The 21,946-nt window shown below is 36.5% G+C and overlaps 1 protein-coding gene across 1 annotated transcript in view; it reads right to left on the bottom strand.

Moving 5' to 3' along the window:
• Positions 1-2,426: 2,426 nt before the first annotated feature.
• Positions 2,427-21,946, bottom strand: part of LOC137248826 (uncharacterized) — a 35,229-nt gene continuing 15,709 nt past the window's right edge. Inside the window, exons 3-6 of the mRNA XM_067779723.1 lie at positions 12,392-12,484; positions 11,901-12,287; positions 2,915-3,109; positions 2,427-2,594 (exon numbers count right to left, since the gene is read on the bottom strand). Of these exons, the coding sequence (XP_067635824.1) occupies positions 2,427-2,594; positions 2,915-3,109; positions 11,901-12,287; positions 12,392-12,484 (843 nt within the window). The remainder of the gene's footprint in view (positions 2,595-2,914; positions 3,110-11,900; positions 12,288-12,391; positions 12,485-21,946) is intronic.

The following is a 21,946-nucleotide window of genomic DNA, read 5'->3' as shown; positions in this document are numbered from 1 at the left end:
AATGCCGATGTCCGGCTGGTTGACGCCCTCGTGAAAGCAAAAGCCGACATTACCGCAATTAAAGGAATATTATAAACGAAGCAAGAAAAAAAAACTATTCAAAATGGTTACATTTACCGGAGTGGTCATGCAATTAAGCGCAGTTTCGGTGTTGGATTTGTGGTGGGAGAGAGGCTTTGTCACCAAGTACTGACATTCAAGCGCTGCCCCACTGTGATATAAAAATTGTGCTTGGCCGCTTTAACGCCAAGGTAAAAAATACGGTCTTTTTGGCCCCAGCGTCGAAAAGTTTAGTATCACCAATAAAACCACCCCTAAAAGGCGTAAGCTAATCAACGCACGATTCGCGGACTTAAAAACGATTTGGATCAATATCACATTGCAGTTAAAACTCGCACCCATCTCTGCGCGACTTAAAACAAGGAACAAAAAACACAGAAAAGTTAGACGTAGAAAGGCTACAATCGCAACAGACTGCCACTGATTCCGCAACTCGACTCTCATATCTGCTCTCCGAGAGCAAAAATCAATCCGATGGGATGCAGAAGCAGTGGGGGCATGTCTATAAAGTACTTCGTACCGCTGCGCTGAAGAATGCCACGTTGCAACCGCACGAAAAGGTGCTGCCTACAGGAATATGTTAAAAGCGGCCGCAACAAGAAGAGTGTGTGATCGCTATGGCGAGTTAAAAAGGGAAACGAAACGCATTTACAGGAAGTAAAAATCACAGGCAGAGAGGCGGGAGTTCCAGGAGCTTGAGCTGCTAGCAAACGGGATTACCGCGCACACATTTTTCAAAAAATTCGGAGACACATGAAAGATTTAAGGCCAGAACAAACTTCTGTAAGATCGGAAACGGCAACCATGTTACCGATGTCCAAAGAGTACATAGATTATGAAGGGAAAAGTTTTCTGGATGGAGACAGTCGTATACCTCTCAGGAAGATGATTCTGAACCCGCTGATTGGTGATGATGCGAAAAAATACAACAAGGCCACGGGCGCTGTTGGCTTGCGATTCAAAAGAAGGGACATGCTGCAAGCTGCGCCAACTATCACGGATTAAGCTTTCTTAGTATCGCATATAAAATCCTCTCAAGCGTATTTCGCGAAAGACTGAAGCTGATCTTAAATCGGATGAGTGGACCTTATAAGTGCAGATGCAGATCTGATAAAACTACCGTCCACCAGGTTTTCACTATGCGACAGATCTTGCAAAAATCTGTGAAAAAGTAATTTACACACATCATCTCTTCGTCGATTTTATAGCAGCCTTCGACAGCACGAAATGCGGAAGCCTATATGCCGCTATATCTGAATTTGGTTTCCCCGCAAAATTTATTCGGCTGTGCAAAATGACGTTGAGCAGAACTATCAGCTCAGTCAGAATTGGGAAAGACCACTCCAAGCCGATTGAAACAAGAAAAGCTTTTCTTAATTTTATGCTGGAGATAATTTAAGCAACAAAACTAAACCTTAATAGCATAATCTATTTTAAGAACGCACAATAACTAGCGTATGCTGCGGCCAATAAAGTTTTCTTATCTGAGCCCGCCTACAGAGGCAGAGGAAGAAGGCGACCCCTACTCCGCTGGAAAGACCAGCCGTTGTTGCTACCAAATGGCGCCAGTTGGCCCAAAGAAGAAGCGACTCGCACAACTTCTTGAACGTTCAAGAGATTGTCTAATGAACAAAATGACAAATAATATAAGGTTGTCTTTATGATTAGGAAGAGACTTATGGTCATTGTATGAACGCTATTAAATAAAGCTGGTACTTTATCAAAATTGTACACAAGTTTCAATTTATCTGACCTTAACCGTCAATAGTAGAGTCTTACTGAAAGTGCGAAAGACATAGGTGTCCTAAATGTTAGAGACATTTTTGGATAGCTGGGTTATATTTGGGCATGAAGACTGTAAAATCTCACTACAAGTCAATTGCAAGTGGAATACGCAGAATAATTTTTAATCATGTAACCTGGCAGTATTAGCTTCAGACAACCAATGTGAATCAAGGCCGATCGTTAAAGAGGTAAAACAAGTCTTTCCTCCGGTAGTCCGAATATTACGGGAAGATATCCTAAGATTCCTACTCTTCCTTACGAGTGCCATAAATGTGCTAATCGTCCTCTTAACCTTTGACATGCAAATCTACCTTGCAAATTGATAAAATGTGGACAAGTTTCCACCCGTGCCTTCGCCCTTAAAGAATTGTTTTCCATTTCAGTTTAGCTAACAAATCCATTTTTTCAACACCTCTTTAAGAATCTTAAATTACTATCCGCATGTACCGATTCACCGAAAATAAATATATTTCATAAATACTATATATAATTTAAACATCTTTGTGCGTGTTATTTTAAAATAATTAATTTAGTAATACATTTTAATTCGATAGGTAGAGTTTTAAAATTAAAATTTTAAATTAAACTTCATTCAAAGTGTCTAGTGGATTTGAAGTTGTTGTTGAAGTAGTTCTTGGCCTTGGAGTAGTAGTTGTTGTTGTGGGATCTTCCCATCCCTTAACCACCAAAGCATCACCAAATATGGGTTTAAAGAATAAGACAAAGCGCGAGTAGCGACGTGCAGAGTTCTGAAAGAAGATAAAGGAATATGTGTGCTTAAATAATACATGCAAATGTTGAAACAAAGTGAAAGGAAATTGCAACACATACATGTACATGTTTAAAATAAAATAGAATGTGTGTACGAGTGTTTATGGAATTCAAATCAAACAGTTGATTAAAGCTATTAACGAGCTTTTTCAACAAACTAAAAGTCATAAAACTTTTTAGAAAGCTTCGTTTTTAATAAGTCAATAACTTAAAAAAAGCCTCATTAAGCTTTCAGCTTTGGCAAAGCTTTTGTAATATATGTTCTTTTTTATTTATCTACATATATATGTACACTTACAATAATGAGTTGTGACACAGATTTTGATATTTTCGTTAAAGTTGAAAATGATTTGTTAAAAAGCTCATCGGGAAATTCCAGTGACACTTGTTTTCTATCAAACTCTGGTACATCGTCATATTTGTTGCTCGAACCACTGGTTGCGCGTGTTGGGCGTATAAGTCGACTATCAGGGAACTGGGCGATTGAGATGTGCTAATAGTAGAAAATAAAATTCTTGATCAAATAAGGAAATCTTTATGTTATCATAATAAAAATACAATAATTTAATAAAATAAATTAAACATGCAGTACGTCTTTAACGCATTAAAATTTTACAAATGTAATAAATGAATAGACGGTTACATGGAAGATTACCATCACGATCTTTACTAGGGTATTTAGAAAAACTTGTTTATGTTTAAGAGCTACGCGGATTATGTAGATATTAATATAAGAGGCTTATACCAATTTCACACAGAAACTTAATCGAATTACAATTTTGTTTAATGAAATAATTACGTTTTCTTTTTCACACGGGACCACTTGCTTCATTAAGCGAACATTTTGAATTTGTTGGTGTTTTTCTATTCTTCATAATTTATTGAAAATAATTTATTATACTCAGCGTGCTTTGTACACAGAGTATATTAACTTTGGTAACATAAAGCGGCCACCGTGGTGTGATGGTAGCGTGCTCCGCCTATCACACCGTATGCCCTGGGTTCAACTCCCGGGCAAAGCAACATCAAAATTTTAGAAATAAGATTTTTCAATTAGAAGAAAATTTTTCTAAGCGGGGTCGCCCCTCGGCAGTGTCTGGCAAGCGCTCCGATTGTATTTCTGCCATGAAAAGCTCTCAGTGAAAACTCATCTGTCTTGCAGATGCCGTTCGGAGTCGGCATAAAACATGTAGGTCCCGTCCGGCCAATTTGTAGGGAAAAATCAAGAGGAGCACGACGCAAATTGGAAGAGAAGCTCGGCCTTAGATCTCTTCGGAGGTTATCGCGCCTTACATTTATTTATTTTTAACATAAAGGTTGGTTGTACAGGTATAAAGGAATCGAAATAGATATAGACTTCCATATATCAAAATCATCAGTATCAAAAAAAAAAAACATTCGATTAAGCCATGTCCGTCCGTCCATCCATCCGTCCGTCTTTTCATCCGCTAAAACGATAGCTTGAGCAAATCTTGTGATATCTTCACCAACTTCGGTATCACTAATTACTTAGGTTAGGTTAGGTTGAGCTGGCCGGTCCATGAGGACCTCACATAGACTGAATGAGTCCGTAGTGTTACCGGAAGTTTGTTTTAACGACCAAACTGAAAAACTTTATCAAAAACCAGGACCTATGTTATAAAACAACTTCGTCCTCTTGGCAAATACTAGAAGCATCGCAGGACTTAAGCCACTTTCTGCTTCTATATCTGACAGCTGTATCACTCCTATTAGCCGGAGTCTTATCCTGGAAAGCACAGAACACCAGGAGGTTAGGGTGTCAGAATATACCCGCGGTAGGTAGGCCTGTCTTAAGAGGCGACTAAAATACCAGATTCAAGGGGCTGTGTAGTACAACCCTTCAGGTTGCCAGCGCAATATACAGCTTCTCCAAACCCAATTGTCAACCTCACCTATCCGCGGCGAATCCTGTTTCACTAACAGACTATGCTCTGGCGACCCCAAGCTTCTCATGGAACTTGGGGGTGGGGAGGGAGGGGATGGCCTAATAGTTTAATGTGGCCACATAAATCGTTCCCGAGATGGTCTGGCTAGCATCTTAATGCTGCTGTGGTACCGGAGCGTACCGGATCTGTATCCGGCAAAGGACCATCACATCGATAACACTCCACAAAGCATTCGCGGAGCAACCTTATCACTACAACAACAGCATAAACATGCTCGATCTCCTCCTCCAACCCGCACTTCCTGCATCTGCTATCACTGACCAAGCCTAATTTAAAGGAATGTGACGCCAGAAGGCACTGATTATATAGTAAATAATAAAGCTATAATGTTGAAATTTGGTGAGTGGACTGATATTGAGACTCTTGATAAAAGTTTTGAAACATTTTAGAAAATGGGAGTGGCACGGCCCACTTGTGATAAAATCATCAGGACCACTTTTATATCAAATATTTTTAAAGGGGTCGTGGGCGAATAAAATAAGCTATATATATCTTTGCAAAAAAGAGCTTTATATCTTATATATTACTTCCAATTGCTGTTTTTATGTACAGGTCCTTTTTCGCTCTTATTTCGAACCCACAACTATAAACAAAATTTTGGGCGTAAAGATGTTGATTCGTGCTATTAGCGAGCTTTGGGAATTATTAGTCGTCGTGCTTTTGTTTAGCTATATTTTATTAAAATAAGTTGTTAAAACGAAACGATTGTAAGCACACAAATAAAATTGTTTGTATTATGACACTATTGTAAGTATTTGATTAGAACTAACACTGCAATACCGGCAGTTTATAGATGTTTGATTGGTAGAACAAATGATTTCTGTTGATATTTGATAAGAGACTTTTATATTTCCCAAGTGAAATTATGACAAGAAATAGGAAACAATTAAAATTTTGGAAAATGGGCGGGGCACCGCCACTTTGATGACTATGCTTCAGGAGCCATAACTCGAAGAAAAGTGACCGGATCATGATAAGATTGGTTACACATATTTTCCTTATAAGAGGAAATATGTCTAGAAAAAATTTACTGTATCGGTTAAGAACCACCCACATTTATATTAAAGTTTTTTAAAAGGTTCGTAGACGAATATAGAAAGCTATATATTAGCGAAAAATAGTGGTTTTCAATGATATTTCAATTTTTTTTTTTTAATGGGCGGTGCAACGTGTTATGTAGAAAAGTAATTTATCTGAAATGAACTGTACAATTGAAGCTCACGCTATAATGTTCGGTTACACTCGAACTTAGACACCCTTACCTGTTTTGGATTATTATTATTGACAGTAAAACCTGATCCTTCAAGTAAGACGTACTTTATTTTTGACTCCATTAGGCATTCAACAAAGCGACCAATTTCTATAAGCTTTACTTCTTTACCTCAAATGTATATGAAATATTCCATAGTGACGGGTGAGACATTTTGAGTCGACTTTGGCTTAAACTTTTAGTAGCTTGTCCCTAACAAGAATTATAGAACTTTTGAAATTTTATCACTTGAGAAGTAAGGCGTAAAGCGCGCTAAGTTATTTGGTCTGAAATTCTGCTAATTTAACAATGGTGGGTGGTGACACTTCTGTTTTAAATCGCTATTCTTATTTAGTGGCGATTATTCTTCAAATAATATACTTACTTGTGGTAACAACATTTGGGTTACAGTCTTAGCAATTTTGCAAATATTGGCAGAGGTCTCGAATATGCTTGGGATCGTTTGAAATACTTTGAACTTTTATATCAGATAGTATAGACTTAATAACGTAGAGAAGCTATATTCGTGTCCATTTTGAGATCAGCTCGCGCCTGTTCTTTGAGATTATTAAGGGATCTTTTGGGGATCCTTCGGTATGATTTCGGTATTGTTTCGGGATTATTTCAGCAGGATTTGGCAGTTCTGTTTCGATTATTTCGGGATTCCCTTCGAAATAATTTCATAAATATCTTAATTAACATATGCGTGCATTTTCAAGAAAACTGGGGTTTTTTTGGGTATATGTTCCGATTTTTCAGCTTCATATAATAGGATGAAAGTAAATCAAGAAACTTTTATTTAGAGGTGTGACGTAGTAGAGATTTATCGACCGTTTTAGTGGGACCACAGCATTAGTATACCAGAGTGGCCCCATTGAATATCGTTCTTTTTCTGAAATACCCCAAAGCACCACAACCAAGAGTGAGATCAGAGCGCAGCAGCGCCCTTTTACAACCGTACATCCTTACACTTCAAGGTAGAAAGCAACTATTGAGTACATTATTGACTAAGCTAAGTCATAAAACGTACTAAAAATTACCTGCAAGCTTTTTCTATATGATACACCTATGGTTCATTGTAATTGTTTCATAGATATATTAGCAAAATACACCGGCAATTATAAGCTTTCTTTATGTATTGCCCCTTTGCAGTGCTGGTCTATCTTTTCCAGCATCAGTTGTAAGAAATCATACGATAGTGTATCACACTGACTAAAGCTTTTTGTTTCAAAGTATAATTAAATGAAGATTTGGAAGCACTCCCGATTGCTATATGCCCGTTTATAAGTCCGACCACCAGAGATATGCCCCCTTCCTTCCAAGAAGAAGCAGACTTCTAGTGGATTTCGCGTCCCATTCAGAGAACACGAGCTTCGTGTGATAGCAGGATTCAAGTTTCCTCCATCTCATACCCGCTTTCTTAAGGAAAATCTCTTTCATAATAGCTTATAGGTAGCGAGCGGCTCCCCTTTTGCAAGTTCGGCAGCGATCTCATTGCCCGGTTTATCTGAGTGTCCAAGCACCAGCCTAAAGGAAATTGGCTCAACAATCGCGTTAAACGATTTGCTGCACTTTTATACTGTCCTGGTTTTTTAAATGCCCGTTATGTTGCTTAAGGGCTGTCGCTTTTACTAAAAAAAAAACTTTTCACCTGCCTGTTTGAACAGCATGGTGGATAGTCTGTAACGATATATGGGGAAATCCGCCAAACTTTGTTTTTTTGGAGAAAAAAAATTTTTTTTTGAAACATGGTATCACGCAAAACTCTTTTTGTTAGGAACATTGAGGGGTAAATTGGAGCTATAGTGCATCGCCATTACTCGTGTTACACAATGCCTCTAAAAGTTATAGTCAAAAGATCGAGCAAAATATATATCAACTGAAGTCGCAATGTAAAATATACATATATTTCAACACTTCTGTACCGATTATATCGAAATTTTAGCAAAAAATATGGAGATATATGCAGCTGTTAGCTATGTAAAATTTTTTTGATACACGAGACCCGCTTTTGTAGATATCGGTAAAAGTATAAAACCGAATAACCGCCAAATATTTTTTACTGCAAATATTCAACCGATTCTTTTGAAACTTTAAAAACACATAGATATGTGAACGATGTATATTTAGGTAAAAAAAGTTTTAATACACGAGATCCGGTTTTAGAGATATTGATAACAAGTAAGGAAGGCTAAGTTCGGGTGTAACCGAACATTACATACTCAGTTGAGAGCTGTGGAGACAAAATAAAGGAAAATCACCAGATAGTAAAAAGAACCTAGGGTAACCCTGGAATGTGTTCGTATGACATGTATATCAAATGGAAGGTATCAAAGAGTATTTTAAGAGGGAGTGGGCCGTAGTTCTATAGATGGACGCCATTTAGGGATATCGCCATAAATGTGGACCAGGCCTGACTCTAGATTTTGTTTGTACGATATGGGTATCAAATGAAATGTGTTAATGATTATTTTAAAAGGGAATAGGCCTTAGTTCTATATGTGGACGCCTTTTCGAGATATCGCCATAAACGTGGACCAGGGGTGACTCTAGAATGTGTTTGTACGAGTATCAAATTAAAGGTATTAATGAGGGTTTTAAAAGTGAGTGGCCCTTAGTTGTATATGTGATAGCGTTTTCGAGATATCGACCAAAATGTGGACCAGGGTGATCCAGAACATCATCTGTCGGGTACCGCTAATTTATTTATATATGTAATACCACGAACAGTATTCCTGCCAAGATTCCAAGGGCTTTTGATTTCGCCCTGCAAAACTTTTTCATTTTCTCCTACTTAATATGTTTTTTTCTAAAGTTATATTTTGCGTCAATAGACCAATACCATTACCATGCTTCATCCCTTTTTTCGTATTTGGTATATAATTATGGCATTTTTTTCATTTTTTCGTAATTTTCGATATCGAAAAAGTGGGCGTGGTCATAGTCGGATTTCGACCATTTTTTACACCAATACAAAGTGGGTTCAGGTAAGTACGTGAACTGAGTTTAGTAAAGATATATCGATTTTTGCTCAAGGTACCGTGTTAACGGCCGAGCGGAAGGACAAACGGTAGACTGTGTATAAAAACTGGACGTGGCTTCAACCGATTTTACCCTTTTTCACAGAAAACAGTTATCGTCCTAGAATCTAAGCCTCTACCAAATTTCACAAGGATTGGTGATATTTTGTTCGACTTATGGCATTAAAAGTATCCTAGACAAATTAAATGAAAAAGGGCGGAGCCACGCCCATTTTGAAATTTTCTTTTATTTTTGTATTTTGTTGCACCATATCATTACAGGAGTTGAATGTTGACATAATTTACTTATATACTGTAAAGATATTAACTTTTCTTTTAAAATTTGATTTAAAAAATTTTTTTTAAAAAGTGGGCGTGGTCGTTCTCCGATTTTGCTAATTTTTATTAACCATACATATAGTAATAAGAGTAACGTTCCTGCCAAATGTCATCATGATATCTTCAACGACTGCCAAATTATAGCTTGCAAAACTTCTAAATTACCTTCTTTTAAAAGTGGGCGGTGACACGCCCATTGTCCAAAATTTTACTATTTTTCTATTCTGCGTCATAAGTTCAACTCACCTACCAAGTTTCATCCCTTAATCCGTATATGGTAATGAATTATCGCACTTTTTCGATTTTTCGAAATTTTCGATATCGAAAAAGTGGGCGTGGTTATAGTCCAATATCGTTGATTTTAAATAGCAATCTGAAATGAGTGCCCAGGAACACACATACCAAATTCCATCAAGATACCTCAAAATTTACTCAAGTTATCGTGTTAACGGACAGACGGACGGACGGACATGGCTCAATCGAATTTTTTTTCGATACTGATGGTTTTGATATATGGAAGTCTATATCTATCTCGATTCCTTTATACCTGTACAACCACCCGTTATCCAATCAAAGTTAATATACTCTGTAAGCTCTGCTCAACTGAGTATAAAAAAATATAAACCCGGAAAACCTTAAATTTGTTTACTTATTTAAACACTTTTTAACCGATTGTGTTGAATTTTTTTCAGGATGTACATATCTATGTGGGTTATATTTAGGTAAAATTTTGTTGACACCCTTAACCCGGTTTTAGGTATATCGGCAAAAATATGAAACCGGGTAACCGTCAAATATTTCATACCCGTTTGTTAATTTTTTCTCTACACCACAGTAGTACACCATTAATTGCCTCATCTTGGAATATTCACGCACGGAAAGTTATTGATGTTTGTACATGGGGCAAATATACGAAATTTTCGCTAAAAATTAGCAATCGTCAAAAAGTGTAGAAAAAATTTTTTTTTTTTGTTAAATTTTTGTACCAAATTTGTGTTTCTTTTCATTTACTTTTAAATAAAACCTGGTTTAAAAAAAATATTAAATTTTTTTCTACACTTTTTGACGATTGCCAATTTTTGTCGGAAATTTCGTATATTTGCCCCATGTACAAACATCAATAACTTTCCTTGCGTGAATATTCCAAGATGAGGCAATTGATAGTATACCACTGTGGTGTAGAGAAAAAATTAACAAACGGGTATGAAGTGATAAAAGTAAAATTGTAAAAATAGTGTGCCCACAAAAAAAGATGCTCCTGAAAAAAATGTACGCAACCAAGTGCTTCCACTTTTCTGCTCTACCTTCAAAACTGAAAGGGGCACATCGAATTTGAAGCCCCAGGTATTTTTATTCCCTGATAGGCTATTATCGTGCATAATCCAAATTTCAATACTCAGTTGCCTCAAAAATCTATAAGCCAAAAACTGTTAATATTGAAAATGACAAAAAAAAAGTATCGCTATTTTGATTGATGATAGTTTTGAGTATTGGAGGGGCACATTAACTTTGCTCATACTTTTAGAATCTCCAACTCAAAAACAACATTCAGTTTAAATTCCATAGCGTTTCAGCGATGCCTCAAAATTGTATCGAAAAAATTCAAAAAAAAACTGACTATCAATTTTCTTGATTTTTAAAATCAACAGATCGGATAGTCAAAAGGCCAAACTTAATGTCTGTGTGCTTTTTTCTGGCCTTAAGTTTTTTTCCCGTGTGTAACCCGAAAAAGTAAAAGTTTTTGGGATTTGCCCATATGCTTTCTAACTTCGTCATAGTCGAGTGGTCGTCAGGTATTGTGGTATTGAGCTCATTATCCACCGATGAGGAGGAGTGCTCCTTCCACCATTTAACCACCATCCGCACATTGGTCATTATTATCAATTCTCTCGAGATTTGAAACATTTTAGTAACTTGATGGATCAATTTGAATTTTCTGCTCTAGCTACCAGCTCCTAGTACTTTTATATATCTACGAAACGAACTTTTTAAATTCAATACTTTTAATCCAATTAAATAAGTGCGAAGATTCATTTTTTTGTAAAAGCAAACATTTTATCGAAATAAATGTTAAAATTCTGTACAAATATTTAGACAGATTACATTCAATGATTTTATAATCGAGTATAATGAATAACATACACGAAAACCTTATGCTAATTTATGAAAAAAATTTACAAAACAAAAAATTTTATTAAAATTTAAAGTATATTTTAGAAGTGGTTATAACAATTAACTGTTTAAAATGACTAACATTTTGTCGTAGTTTTGTAAAGCAATAACAATTTTTGAAGTATAAACTAAAACAATGCTTTTAAACAATTGGGCCTATTATATGTACATTGAAGAATTCAAATAAGAGAAGGGTATAAAAATTAAAATAGTAAAAATTTTCCACTTAAAGTTTTAATTTCATTAACGTAAGAAACTCCAGCTGAGATTTGTAGTGAATGCTTTGATGTATGAGAATGTACTTGAGCACAAATACGTTAGAACTCGAAACTTTGTTAATATGTGGATGATGTTTTATTTTTGCAAGTGTATATGCTTAATGGTATTTGTGTAGTAGCGCGCAGATCGCAATCATTTTTTATTTGATCTGAGTAGTCATAGAAAATATTATGCATATGAACATAAGCAAATATCAAAAATTTTTTTGTATTTTTCTAAGTTAGTTAACATCACAGCAGCATCTTGCAGCCTTCTCTAATAACCAGCTTCATCAGAATCTGGTGCTGGTGTCGTACCACCACCAGCCGCTCCGCCCGCAGAACCTTGTAGAATAGGTCCAGAGAATCCCAAGAATTTCGAAACAATATTACCCAAGCCAGCATTTTGATTCGCGCTACCATTAGCATTGCCATTATTCGCTGAAGAGCCACTAAATGCAGTGATCGTAGTCAGCACGCCCGTAGTCAAATCGTTGGCAATATTACCAATAGCTCTTACTTTTGGTGACACCACAGCTGTAACAAGAGATTGCAGATCTCTGATTGGTACTGGTGGCCGTATGTCATATTGTCTATTCTTCTCGATATTGGTGCGATCCAATTGCTCAATGACACGCGTTTTTGTATCGAGAAAGTTATCGATTTTCTGTTTAAAAGCAAGAGAGATAGAGAGAGTGAAAGTGTGTTAGAGAAAAACGCAGACAAAAAGAAGAAATTAAATTGAAACGAAATTTTGTTAGCTCTACTTACACCGAAAACAAATCCTAAGATGGCATTTTTCGCCTCGAATGTAGCATCGGGCAGTTTTCTTTTGTTGCGTTCGAGGTCATCACCTGACACCGCCTGCAAATTGGTAATAACAAAATTGATTATACTATTTCGCCAAAAATTACATGAAATAATTAAAAAAGGAATTTCAAAAATAGCAACGAACTCACACCCCACATAGCATATGGAAGATTTATTAAAGTATAAATCACCACAATGAGACATTTTCCACTCCTTTTGATGACTAAAAACTGTTTAATCAATTCTTCGATCAAAAGAAGACTCGAAATCGACTCCCTCTTATGAGCGAAATATGATGTATTGAAAAAGCAACAACAAAATGTAAAGCAATCACAAAAAATGATTAAAATAAGGTTCCAAATAGACTCTTAAATGTTCGAGAAAGAATCGCAAAAGCTTTAAAACACACTTAAAAATTATTCCCACAAGACTCATAAACGATGGTAAATATGACTCGAAAAAGACTAAATACTGATTAGAAATATAGGTTAAAAGAGGCTCACCAAGTGTAGTCGAGCGTAGGGTACCATTTTCTCCCGACGAGGGAGTCTTTTCTGATCAGAAAATGAGCGCATATATGCTTATTTTGATCATGAGGAGACTCAAAAAAGACTACAATATAATTAATAATTTCAAAAAATGCTGGGTGGGACGCCTGAGATTTTATGTAATTTTAATAATCTTCAAGCGTATTCTGTCGCAGACAAACTTATTTCAGAAATTGATATTTATTAGAGCTCACAATTTTTCAAAAAAAAATCGTAAGTTTTAATTATAATGCTGGCAATGCAGCGACGAAACTGAAAGTCGAGAAACTCGCAAGCTTCACGAGTAAATCGGGTTTTGACAATCTTGGGAGGGGCCAAGCTTTACGCGTCTAGAGTCCTGAAATAACCGCTTTTTGCTGGAGAGGAAACCGTAAGCTCTATATAAGAAACTGTTCATTCAATGACTAAATTGAATATAGAAAAGTTTGCGAGCTTTACGAGTATTTTGAGTCTCCTGGATTTTACGACAAGTCAAGCTCTAAATTTCTTGGGTCTTGAAGTTCTCGCTTGTGCTCGAGAAAAACCCTAAGCTGTACTCTTCATTTGACCGCTTAGTTTAGTTTTAACTGATAATGGAAAACTTAATCGCCTACTCCTATTCTTAACTCCCTTTTCTTTTCTCCCTATTCCCCTCTCTCCCCCTATCTCACTCTCATGTACCTCTCCCTCGCAATGTTTCTATCTCTCTCTCCCATCTCGCCTATATCTCTCTATGTTTATTATTCTCCCAACAGCTATCCCACTCTTCTTCCTTTGCTTTTGGCTTTATTTTTCTCTATCCATTTTTCGCCGGTTTCTATTTGTCTTTCCTGTTCTCTTTCACCACTATCACTACCACTGTCACTAAAACAATCACTATTATTTCCAATACTACCAACATTCACCATCCCACCCCTCACTCTTCCTCGTTCCTCTTCCTTTTCCCAACCATCGAACTATAAATATATATGTATAAGAAAGAGTATCCCAGATTTTAACCCATTGAATATCCACCAAAGTTCCAAATTTCAAGAAAATCCACAGTATATAAGAAATGCAATTCGCCAGGGACCTGCTTCACTTGTGATAAAGCGAATTCGTTTTAAAATATTTTTCTTTTCAAAAGAGCTGTGCTTGTGTAACAAGTGTTGCATGTTTTACGAAACGTGTTCCTATTCCCGGGAAGTTATCCCATACAAAGGTCGACGTAATTAAGTACCCACTTGTCACCTTTCAAGCAAATCGGTGAATTAGTTTCCCAGTAGTAGTGGTAGTAAAAATAAGCTAACAACAATTTTGTTTGTATGGGAAGTGCCACATCCCCTTATTTGATGGTTATTTTAAAACACCACGACCTAATTCAAAGTGCATGCATTAAGTTGACGAAGTCTTATTTCAATCAGAATAATACTTGGGAACTTCTTACCAATTTTTGCTAACAAGCCAAAAAAATGTTACTTTTTGTAAATGAAATTCTATAGAGAAAATCACATTCTTATGCATCGCGAAAATACTTGACCTAAATTTGATTTATTATATTTTCCAAAATATTTTGCTACTCAAAATGTGTAAAATGCAATTTCTGACACATTCGTCTAAATTTTATTTATAATTGTTCTCCAATTAAGCTAAAAAATCTTAATTTCACAATTATTTTGAAATGTTGCGCTAATTAATGCAAGTCGATTTTTTTTATCGTAAATTTTTTGCTATAAATATATATCTACTAGGCCGGGTCGATTTGTGGGGAGGCAAAAAAATCGCCCATTGCTTTGTGAAAATCATATTCTAGGGATCAAAATAAGAAACTTTGCCGAAGGAACCATACCCCAAAAACGAATTCTGATGTCCCCCCTTGGGGTCGTAGGGGCAAATTTTGAAAAATCCCACTTTGAAATTCCTATGTTTTTTTCTTTTTGCAGTTTATTTTTCTCTTTAGAAATTTATTTAGTCAGAACATATGTAAATGAAAAAATTAATTTAACTTAGTAATAGAAAAGAAATTAAAAAAAATATTAGAAATTAGCGTTTTTACAACCCCCTTTTAAAACAACGGCATCACTGTGATGCATTTGCATGTCGTAAACATAGTTGTGTGGATTTTTTATTCAACCGTTTTAAAAACTGAAGGTATCACTGTGACAGAATTGCAGATCGTAAAATTCCTTGTGTTGTTTTTTTTAAGACACCACAAGACACAACAGGTGGAATTGAAATTGCCCCTACCCAAAAGTTCGACCCAAAGGGGGGGGGGGGGGGCATCAGAATACGTTTTAGAGGTATGGTTCCTTCGGCAAAGTTTCTTATTTTGATCCCTAGAATGCGATTTTCATAGAGCAATGAGCGATTTTTAAATCGACCCGCCCTAATATCTACGCTCCGTTCAAAGCTCATCTCAAATTATACAAACAAATCCATATTGCCTTGTTGTCATGAGATATTTAAGCTAACCAAGAGACTTACTGAAAAGCAACAGATTAATCGAGTTTTTTTTTTAGCTTTGCCACCTCCAGCAGCGATACAAAATCCGGTTGCAAGTTAATAGCTATTCATATTTATTCATTAATATATTTTAATTTTTTTTCTTTTATTTAAGTTAGGTTTTTTTTATCCCAATTGATACCACTGATCAAGTTGCACTTGACCCACTTTAAGTCTTAATAAAAATGCAAAGGTTACAGTTAATAGCAATCACGCACCGAACAAAAGAACCAATTAGAGTGATATATGAACATATATATATATATTATTAGATCAATCACATATTTATTCTCGTGCAGTTATGTTGCACGGACTTCATTTTAATGCGAAAATGTAAAGAAGCTGGATTAACAAACCAAACGGAAAGGAAGTGGTGTAAAAAGGGCGGAGGACCAAGCACTCGTGAAGTTGTTGTTGTTGTTGTTGTAGCAATACGGACTCCTCCGAAGCCCTGGCGGAGTGTTATCAATGTTGATGGTCCTTTGCCGAATGCAGATCCGGTACGTCCCTGAACCAAGCCCGACGAACGCGACCAACGCTTTTATTTAATTGTCTGATCAACGCCCTAGATCGATGACTAGTGTGATGACTAGTACTAAGGAACTACCCAATTATCTTCTAGATTTCAGTATTTTTTATTACTTACTGTATGTTAGTTTAGGTTGAACTGGCCGGCCCATGAGGACCTCACATAGACTGAATAAGTCCGTAGTGTTACCAGAAGTTTGTTTTAACGACCAAACTGAAAATCCCAACCAAAAACCAGGACCTATGTTATAAGATACTCCGTCCTCTTGGCAAATACTAGAAGCTTTCTAGGACTTAAGTCAGTTGCTGCTTCTAGATCTGACAGTTGTATCACTCCTAATAGATGGAGTCTTAGCCTGGCAAGCGCAGGGCATGAGCACAGAATGTGCTCGATCGTTTCCTCCTCCAACCTGCACTTCCTACATCTGCTATCATTGACCAAGCCTAATTTGAAGGCATGTGACGCCAGAAGGCAATGTCTAGTCAAAATACACGTCATGAATCTACAGTCCTCTCTTTTTAATGATTGAAGCAAATTTGTTAGTCTAAATTTGTAAGACCTACACATAATTTCCGACACTTTACGGCCGCGCGAATTAACACACGCCTTTCCCGCTTGGTCGATCATGTGCAGCTATCGCCTTCCCTTAATTTCGCCCAGTCCAATTGGGCCTTCTACGGAGCAAGCATCAAGGGATGCACCATTTTTAGCTAGTTTATCTGCTTTTTCATTCCCATCTATTTCTATATGCCCTGGAACCCAATATGCTTCTCCCTATCACTATTCCCTCCAGAGACTGCTTACACTCTAACACGCATTTAGTTGCTGTGCTGTGCGAGATTATTGCCTTAATAGCTGCTTCACTGTCAATATAAAAGTTAATACGGTTGCAGCTTAGGTTATTTTCTTCCAGGGTTTCTACTGCTTTGATTACGGCTACTATTTCCGCTTGGAAAACGCTACAGTAATCCGGCAGCCTGTAATAACTGTGTATTTCCGGATCAGGGTAGTATACCGCTCCTTCCACTACTTTGAAAACATCTGTTTACACATGTATCGCCTCGTCTGCCATCTCAGTACACTTGCGCCAACATTCCACCTCTATTTTGGCCTTAAGATCTCCCCCGAAGCACAGATAGGGAATCAGGTGGTCGGTACTTCCAGTAATTGATGACGATATATTATATGGCCGTATGGTTGGCGATCAAGCTTCGCCGAGGCCCTGAGCCTGGTTGCAGTTGTTAACGCTATGTTCTTTGCATACAGTGCAGCCGTCGGGATTGTTTTCAGGGCTCCAGTAATCCTAACCATTGATAGTCTGCACTCCCCCTCTAATTTTTTGAGGTAGGTTGTTTTTAGTCTGGATTTCCACCAAACAATAACTCCATAGTAGAGAAAGCGGATCAATAGAGCATAATTTCTGACTTTACTTTTCAATTGTCTACCTAGTCCAAAGTAGCATTTGTTAGAAAATTAATTTTTCGCTGGAGTTTCAAAATACAAAACAATAATTGGACCTTTTTCAATTAGATGTGACCGCTTAAACTGACTAAATTAACTAACACAAAAATAATACTTACACAAACGACTTTTTCACAGACGGCATTTCTGAAAAGTGACTGTCTGAATATTATTTTGTCTCCACTACATAGCCAAAAAACTGCTAACTGTTCTAAATATGCGCAAAACTGATTACCAAAAAAAACATAATATACCATTTAAGCAAAACCGTTATAAAATAGACTTAAAACATAAATTATTTGATTTCTTGCCGAGTTGACTTCATGCTTGATTTTTATTGTAATCACTAAGTAATACAGTTTCCTCGGGTTTTAGCAGAAACTGTTGCAGTAAAATGTATTTCTCATGATTAAATTGCAAACGCTCATTTACTGCATTCAAATTCACAATCGTTCCATCATAGCATTGTCCAAATATTTAAGTGCATATTTCGAGTACTATTTTTTAAGAGCTCATAAAGTTTTATAATACGAATTTTTGTATTATAAAGTTATTATTTTCAAATTTTCTATATATACTTTTAAATGATAAGAGCGAATGCACTCAAACGTTTGCGGCTTAAGAAAGTTGCGCCATGGCGTATACGCAATTTTAATTAAATTTTATTACCAGCACATTCAGCGCATACTTAATTAAAAACGAGTAAGGAAGGCTAAGTTCGGGTTTAACCGAACATTTCATACTCAGCTGAGAGTTTTGGAGACAAAATAAGGGAAAATCACCATTTAGCAAAATGAACCTAGGGTAACCCTGGAATGTGTTTGTATGACATGTGTATCAAATGGAAGATATTAAAGAGTATTTTAAAAGGAAGTGGGCCATAGTTCTATAGGTGGACGCCATTTCGGGTTATCGCCATAAAGGTGGACCAGGGTGACTCTATAATTTGTTTGTACGCTATGGGTATCAAATTAAAAGTATTAATGAGGGTTTTAAAAGGGAGTGGCCCTTAGTTGTATATGTGAAGGCGTTGTCGAGATATCGATTAAATGTGGACCAGAGTGACCAAGAACATCATCTGTCGGGTACCGCTAATTTATTTATATATGTAATACCACGAACAGTATTCTGGCTAAGATTCCAAAGGCTTTTGAATTCGCCCTGAAGAACTTTTTCATTTTCTGCTACATAATATGGTAGGTGTCACATCCATTTTACAAAGTTTTTTCTAGAGTTATATTTTGCGTCAAAAAACCAATGCAATCACCATGTTTCATCTCTTTTTTCATATTTGGTATATAATTATGGAATTTTTTTCATTTTTGCTAATTTTTATTTAGCACGTATATAGTAAGAGGAGTAACGTGTTTGCCAAACTTCATTATGATATCTTCACCGACTGCCAAATAACAGCTTGAAACACTTTTAAAGTACCTTCTTTTAAAAGTGGGCGGTGCCACGCCCATTGTCCAAAATTTTACTAATTTTCTATTTTGCGTCATAAGGTCAACCCACCTACCAAGTTTTATCGCTTTATCCGTCTTTGGTAATGAATTCGAACAAAGTACTCTGTGAGCTCTATTCAGCTGAGTATAACAAGTAATGAACGTCTAAGTTTATGGTGAAGATCTTATACCTTTCATGAATGTTGCTGAACTATAATCTGGTTAAGGTTTTCGGAGAGAACAGTAACTCTGTAAGAATCGCAAGAATCAATAATAATGCAATAACTCCGCACGGCACATTTCAGAAGAAATTTAGGCCGAGCTGCTCTTTCAATATACATCGTACTACTTCGTGGCGAGAAGAGATCTATATGTTTTATGACAGTTCCGAACGGCATCTTCTAGGATTGGGAGATGAATGAGAGTGGAAAAGGATCCTTAGAACTACCGAGAAGGGAAATGGGAATATTTGTATGTTGAATCACAAATACAGTAGTATTCAGCCTCTTTTAATAGGTAAATGGACCTTAGCAATAAAGTAGTTAATATGCTGTTTTGAGGAGCTAGGCAGTTCCACAATCCTTTCGAGTAGAAATTCAGTTTCTTCATATTTCTGCAAATACCTCAAGTTTGAGATACCAACCTTTAAAGAGCGAAGTGAAGAGTTGATGGGATAGAATAAGCTAAGAGTGTGGCAGAGGGAATGATGGCAAAGGGTGGCGAAAAAAAAGAAGAAAGATATGAGTGCATAAGGATCCAGAGAGAAGTGGATTAGGAATGGTATGGAAAACTAAAAGAAAGATATAGGAAGAAAAAAGAGCAGCTATACAAAAGCATGCAGATGGACAAGGACAGAATTTAGAAGGGGAGGGGAGTGGGAGAGGGAGAGGAGGATAACAACGTAGGAAAAGAGGTAGACGGAAATAAGAATGGTGGAATGGAAAGGAAGAGGATGGGAGATAGGCAGGTAGAAGAAAATGGTGGGCAAGACGAATTAGAATGGAACGTAAGCAAACGAAAGAAAAACAGGCAGGAAATGGGAAGAAATAGGCGAATTGACGGGCGAAGGAGAGGAAGCTGGAGATAAAGAGGCCGTCTGAGATGATCTATGCAGCTTAGCAACCCCGCTGACAGGACAAGAAGCCTGTACCCCAATGCCGGACTTTTATTGAGAAGCTTTTCGTTGCAGAAATACACTGGAAGGACTTGCCAAAACACTCCCGAGGAGGAAGTTTCAGACAGCTCTCTGAAGTACTGTGATGTTAGATGTCTCGGCACTTCTGTCAAGGACCATTGTTCAGCACAATACCTCTAAATCAAAGTGGGATGGCTCTCGGAAAGCCGACGGCGAATATCGTAGGAGGTACAATGGTTAGCTGTGTGAACTTTACGCAGATATTATGATAGTGCAACAAATGAATACCCAACGACTTCGTTGGATAGGTCATGTTATGCGAATGGCTGAAAAGGCTTCGGCCAAAAAAGTGTTTCAGATGACACCGCAGTTTATAATCAGATGAAGTGGAAATCTTCACTGAGTTGGGAGCAGCAGGTGGAGGAACACTTGAAGTCCCACGATGCTCCCAATCTTCGTAAGTTAGCGCGAAACAGGGAAAGCGGGCGTGATTTTTTACGAAACGGCCAAAACCGCTTAAGCGGTTATGCGCCAATTTATTATGATGATGTAGGAATTAATTTCTTAAAAACGGAAACACTGCATTAAAAATAAAAATAAGAAAGTAAATCGTGTAACAGTAACGGCTGTGGAGGTGCTCAACTTTAAGTTGGATTGCCTTAACTCACTGCTCTGAAAACTTTCAATCAAATGCTCTTGATTCAAAAAATTAAAAAAAAAAATCCACAAATTAATGAAAACTTTATACAATTTTACAAATCCTTAAATTGAAATTTTTCACAACTGAGGGGGTGCGTGTAAAAATTTTGAGACTTTCGTATTTTAAGCATTTGATGTAGCATTTTTGTTGTTGTTTTTTTGTTTTTGTAACATTTTTCTAATATATTTCATATATAATCTTTCCATTGTATATGTTGACAAAATTTATTTTCACAATTTTCAACAAAAACGCGAAAGAAATTGGGGATAGATGGTCCCTTTTTACATATAACATAGAAGGAACAGTGGTACATGAATGAAATTTTTTTATGTCCTACTTCCCATGAAAAAAGGTCAAATACAAAATTTCAGCAAAATCGTGAGTCGTTTACATAGCTTAAATGGGAAGGCAAACTCTATGGGATTATTAGTAACTTAATTTGCTTTTATTTTAAACAAAGCAAAAAACCGGCATAGGTGTCTAAGTTCGGGTGTAAAAGAACATTATATACTCAGCGTGAACTTTAGTTGTACATTTCATTTCAGATAAATTACTTTTCTACATAACACGTTGCACCGCCCGCTTAAAAAAAATGTCTACACATTTCCTCTTACAATAAAACTTGATAAGCGAAATGTCATTGATTCAAAATAATTTTTTGCTAAGTTATAGCTTATTATTCAAGCCTTCCACCCTTTTAAACTTATTTTATATCTAAGTTGCCGTGGTCTTTAACCGATCCCGTTCATTTTTACTAGAAATATTTCTTGCTATAAGGAAGATATGTGTACACAATTTCATTACGATATGTAAATTTTTCTTCGAGTTATAGCTCACGAAACCTACAAAATTGCTTAGTCATAAAAGGGGCGGTGCCACACCTACTTTCAAAAATGTTAGTGTTTTCCAATTTAATGTTATAATTCAATTTAGAAAGTAAAATTCTATTGACACAAAGCTCTTTTTCGCTAAGATGTAGCTTATTATTCTAGTCTACGACCTTTTAAAAATCTTTTATATAAAAGTGGGCGTGGTCTTTAACCGATCTCGTCCATTTTTCATAGAAATATATCATGCTATAGGGAAAATTTGTGTACTCAATTTTATTATGATCCGTTAACTTTTCTTCGAGTTATGGCTCCCGAAACATAGAAAATTGCTTAGTCGTAAAAGGGGCGGTGCCACGCCCACTTTTTCAAATTTTAAGTTTTTGCTATTTATTGTTATAAATCCACTTG

This window comes from Eurosta solidaginis, chromosome 4 (assembly GCF_040869045.1).
Source record: "Eurosta solidaginis isolate ZX-2024a chromosome 4, ASM4086904v1, whole genome shotgun sequence".
Taxonomy (NCBI): domain Eukaryota; kingdom Metazoa; phylum Arthropoda; class Insecta; order Diptera; family Tephritidae; genus Eurosta; species Eurosta solidaginis.
Note: the sequence above shows the minus strand (reverse complement) of the source record. Positions and strands in the feature narration are given on the sequence as shown.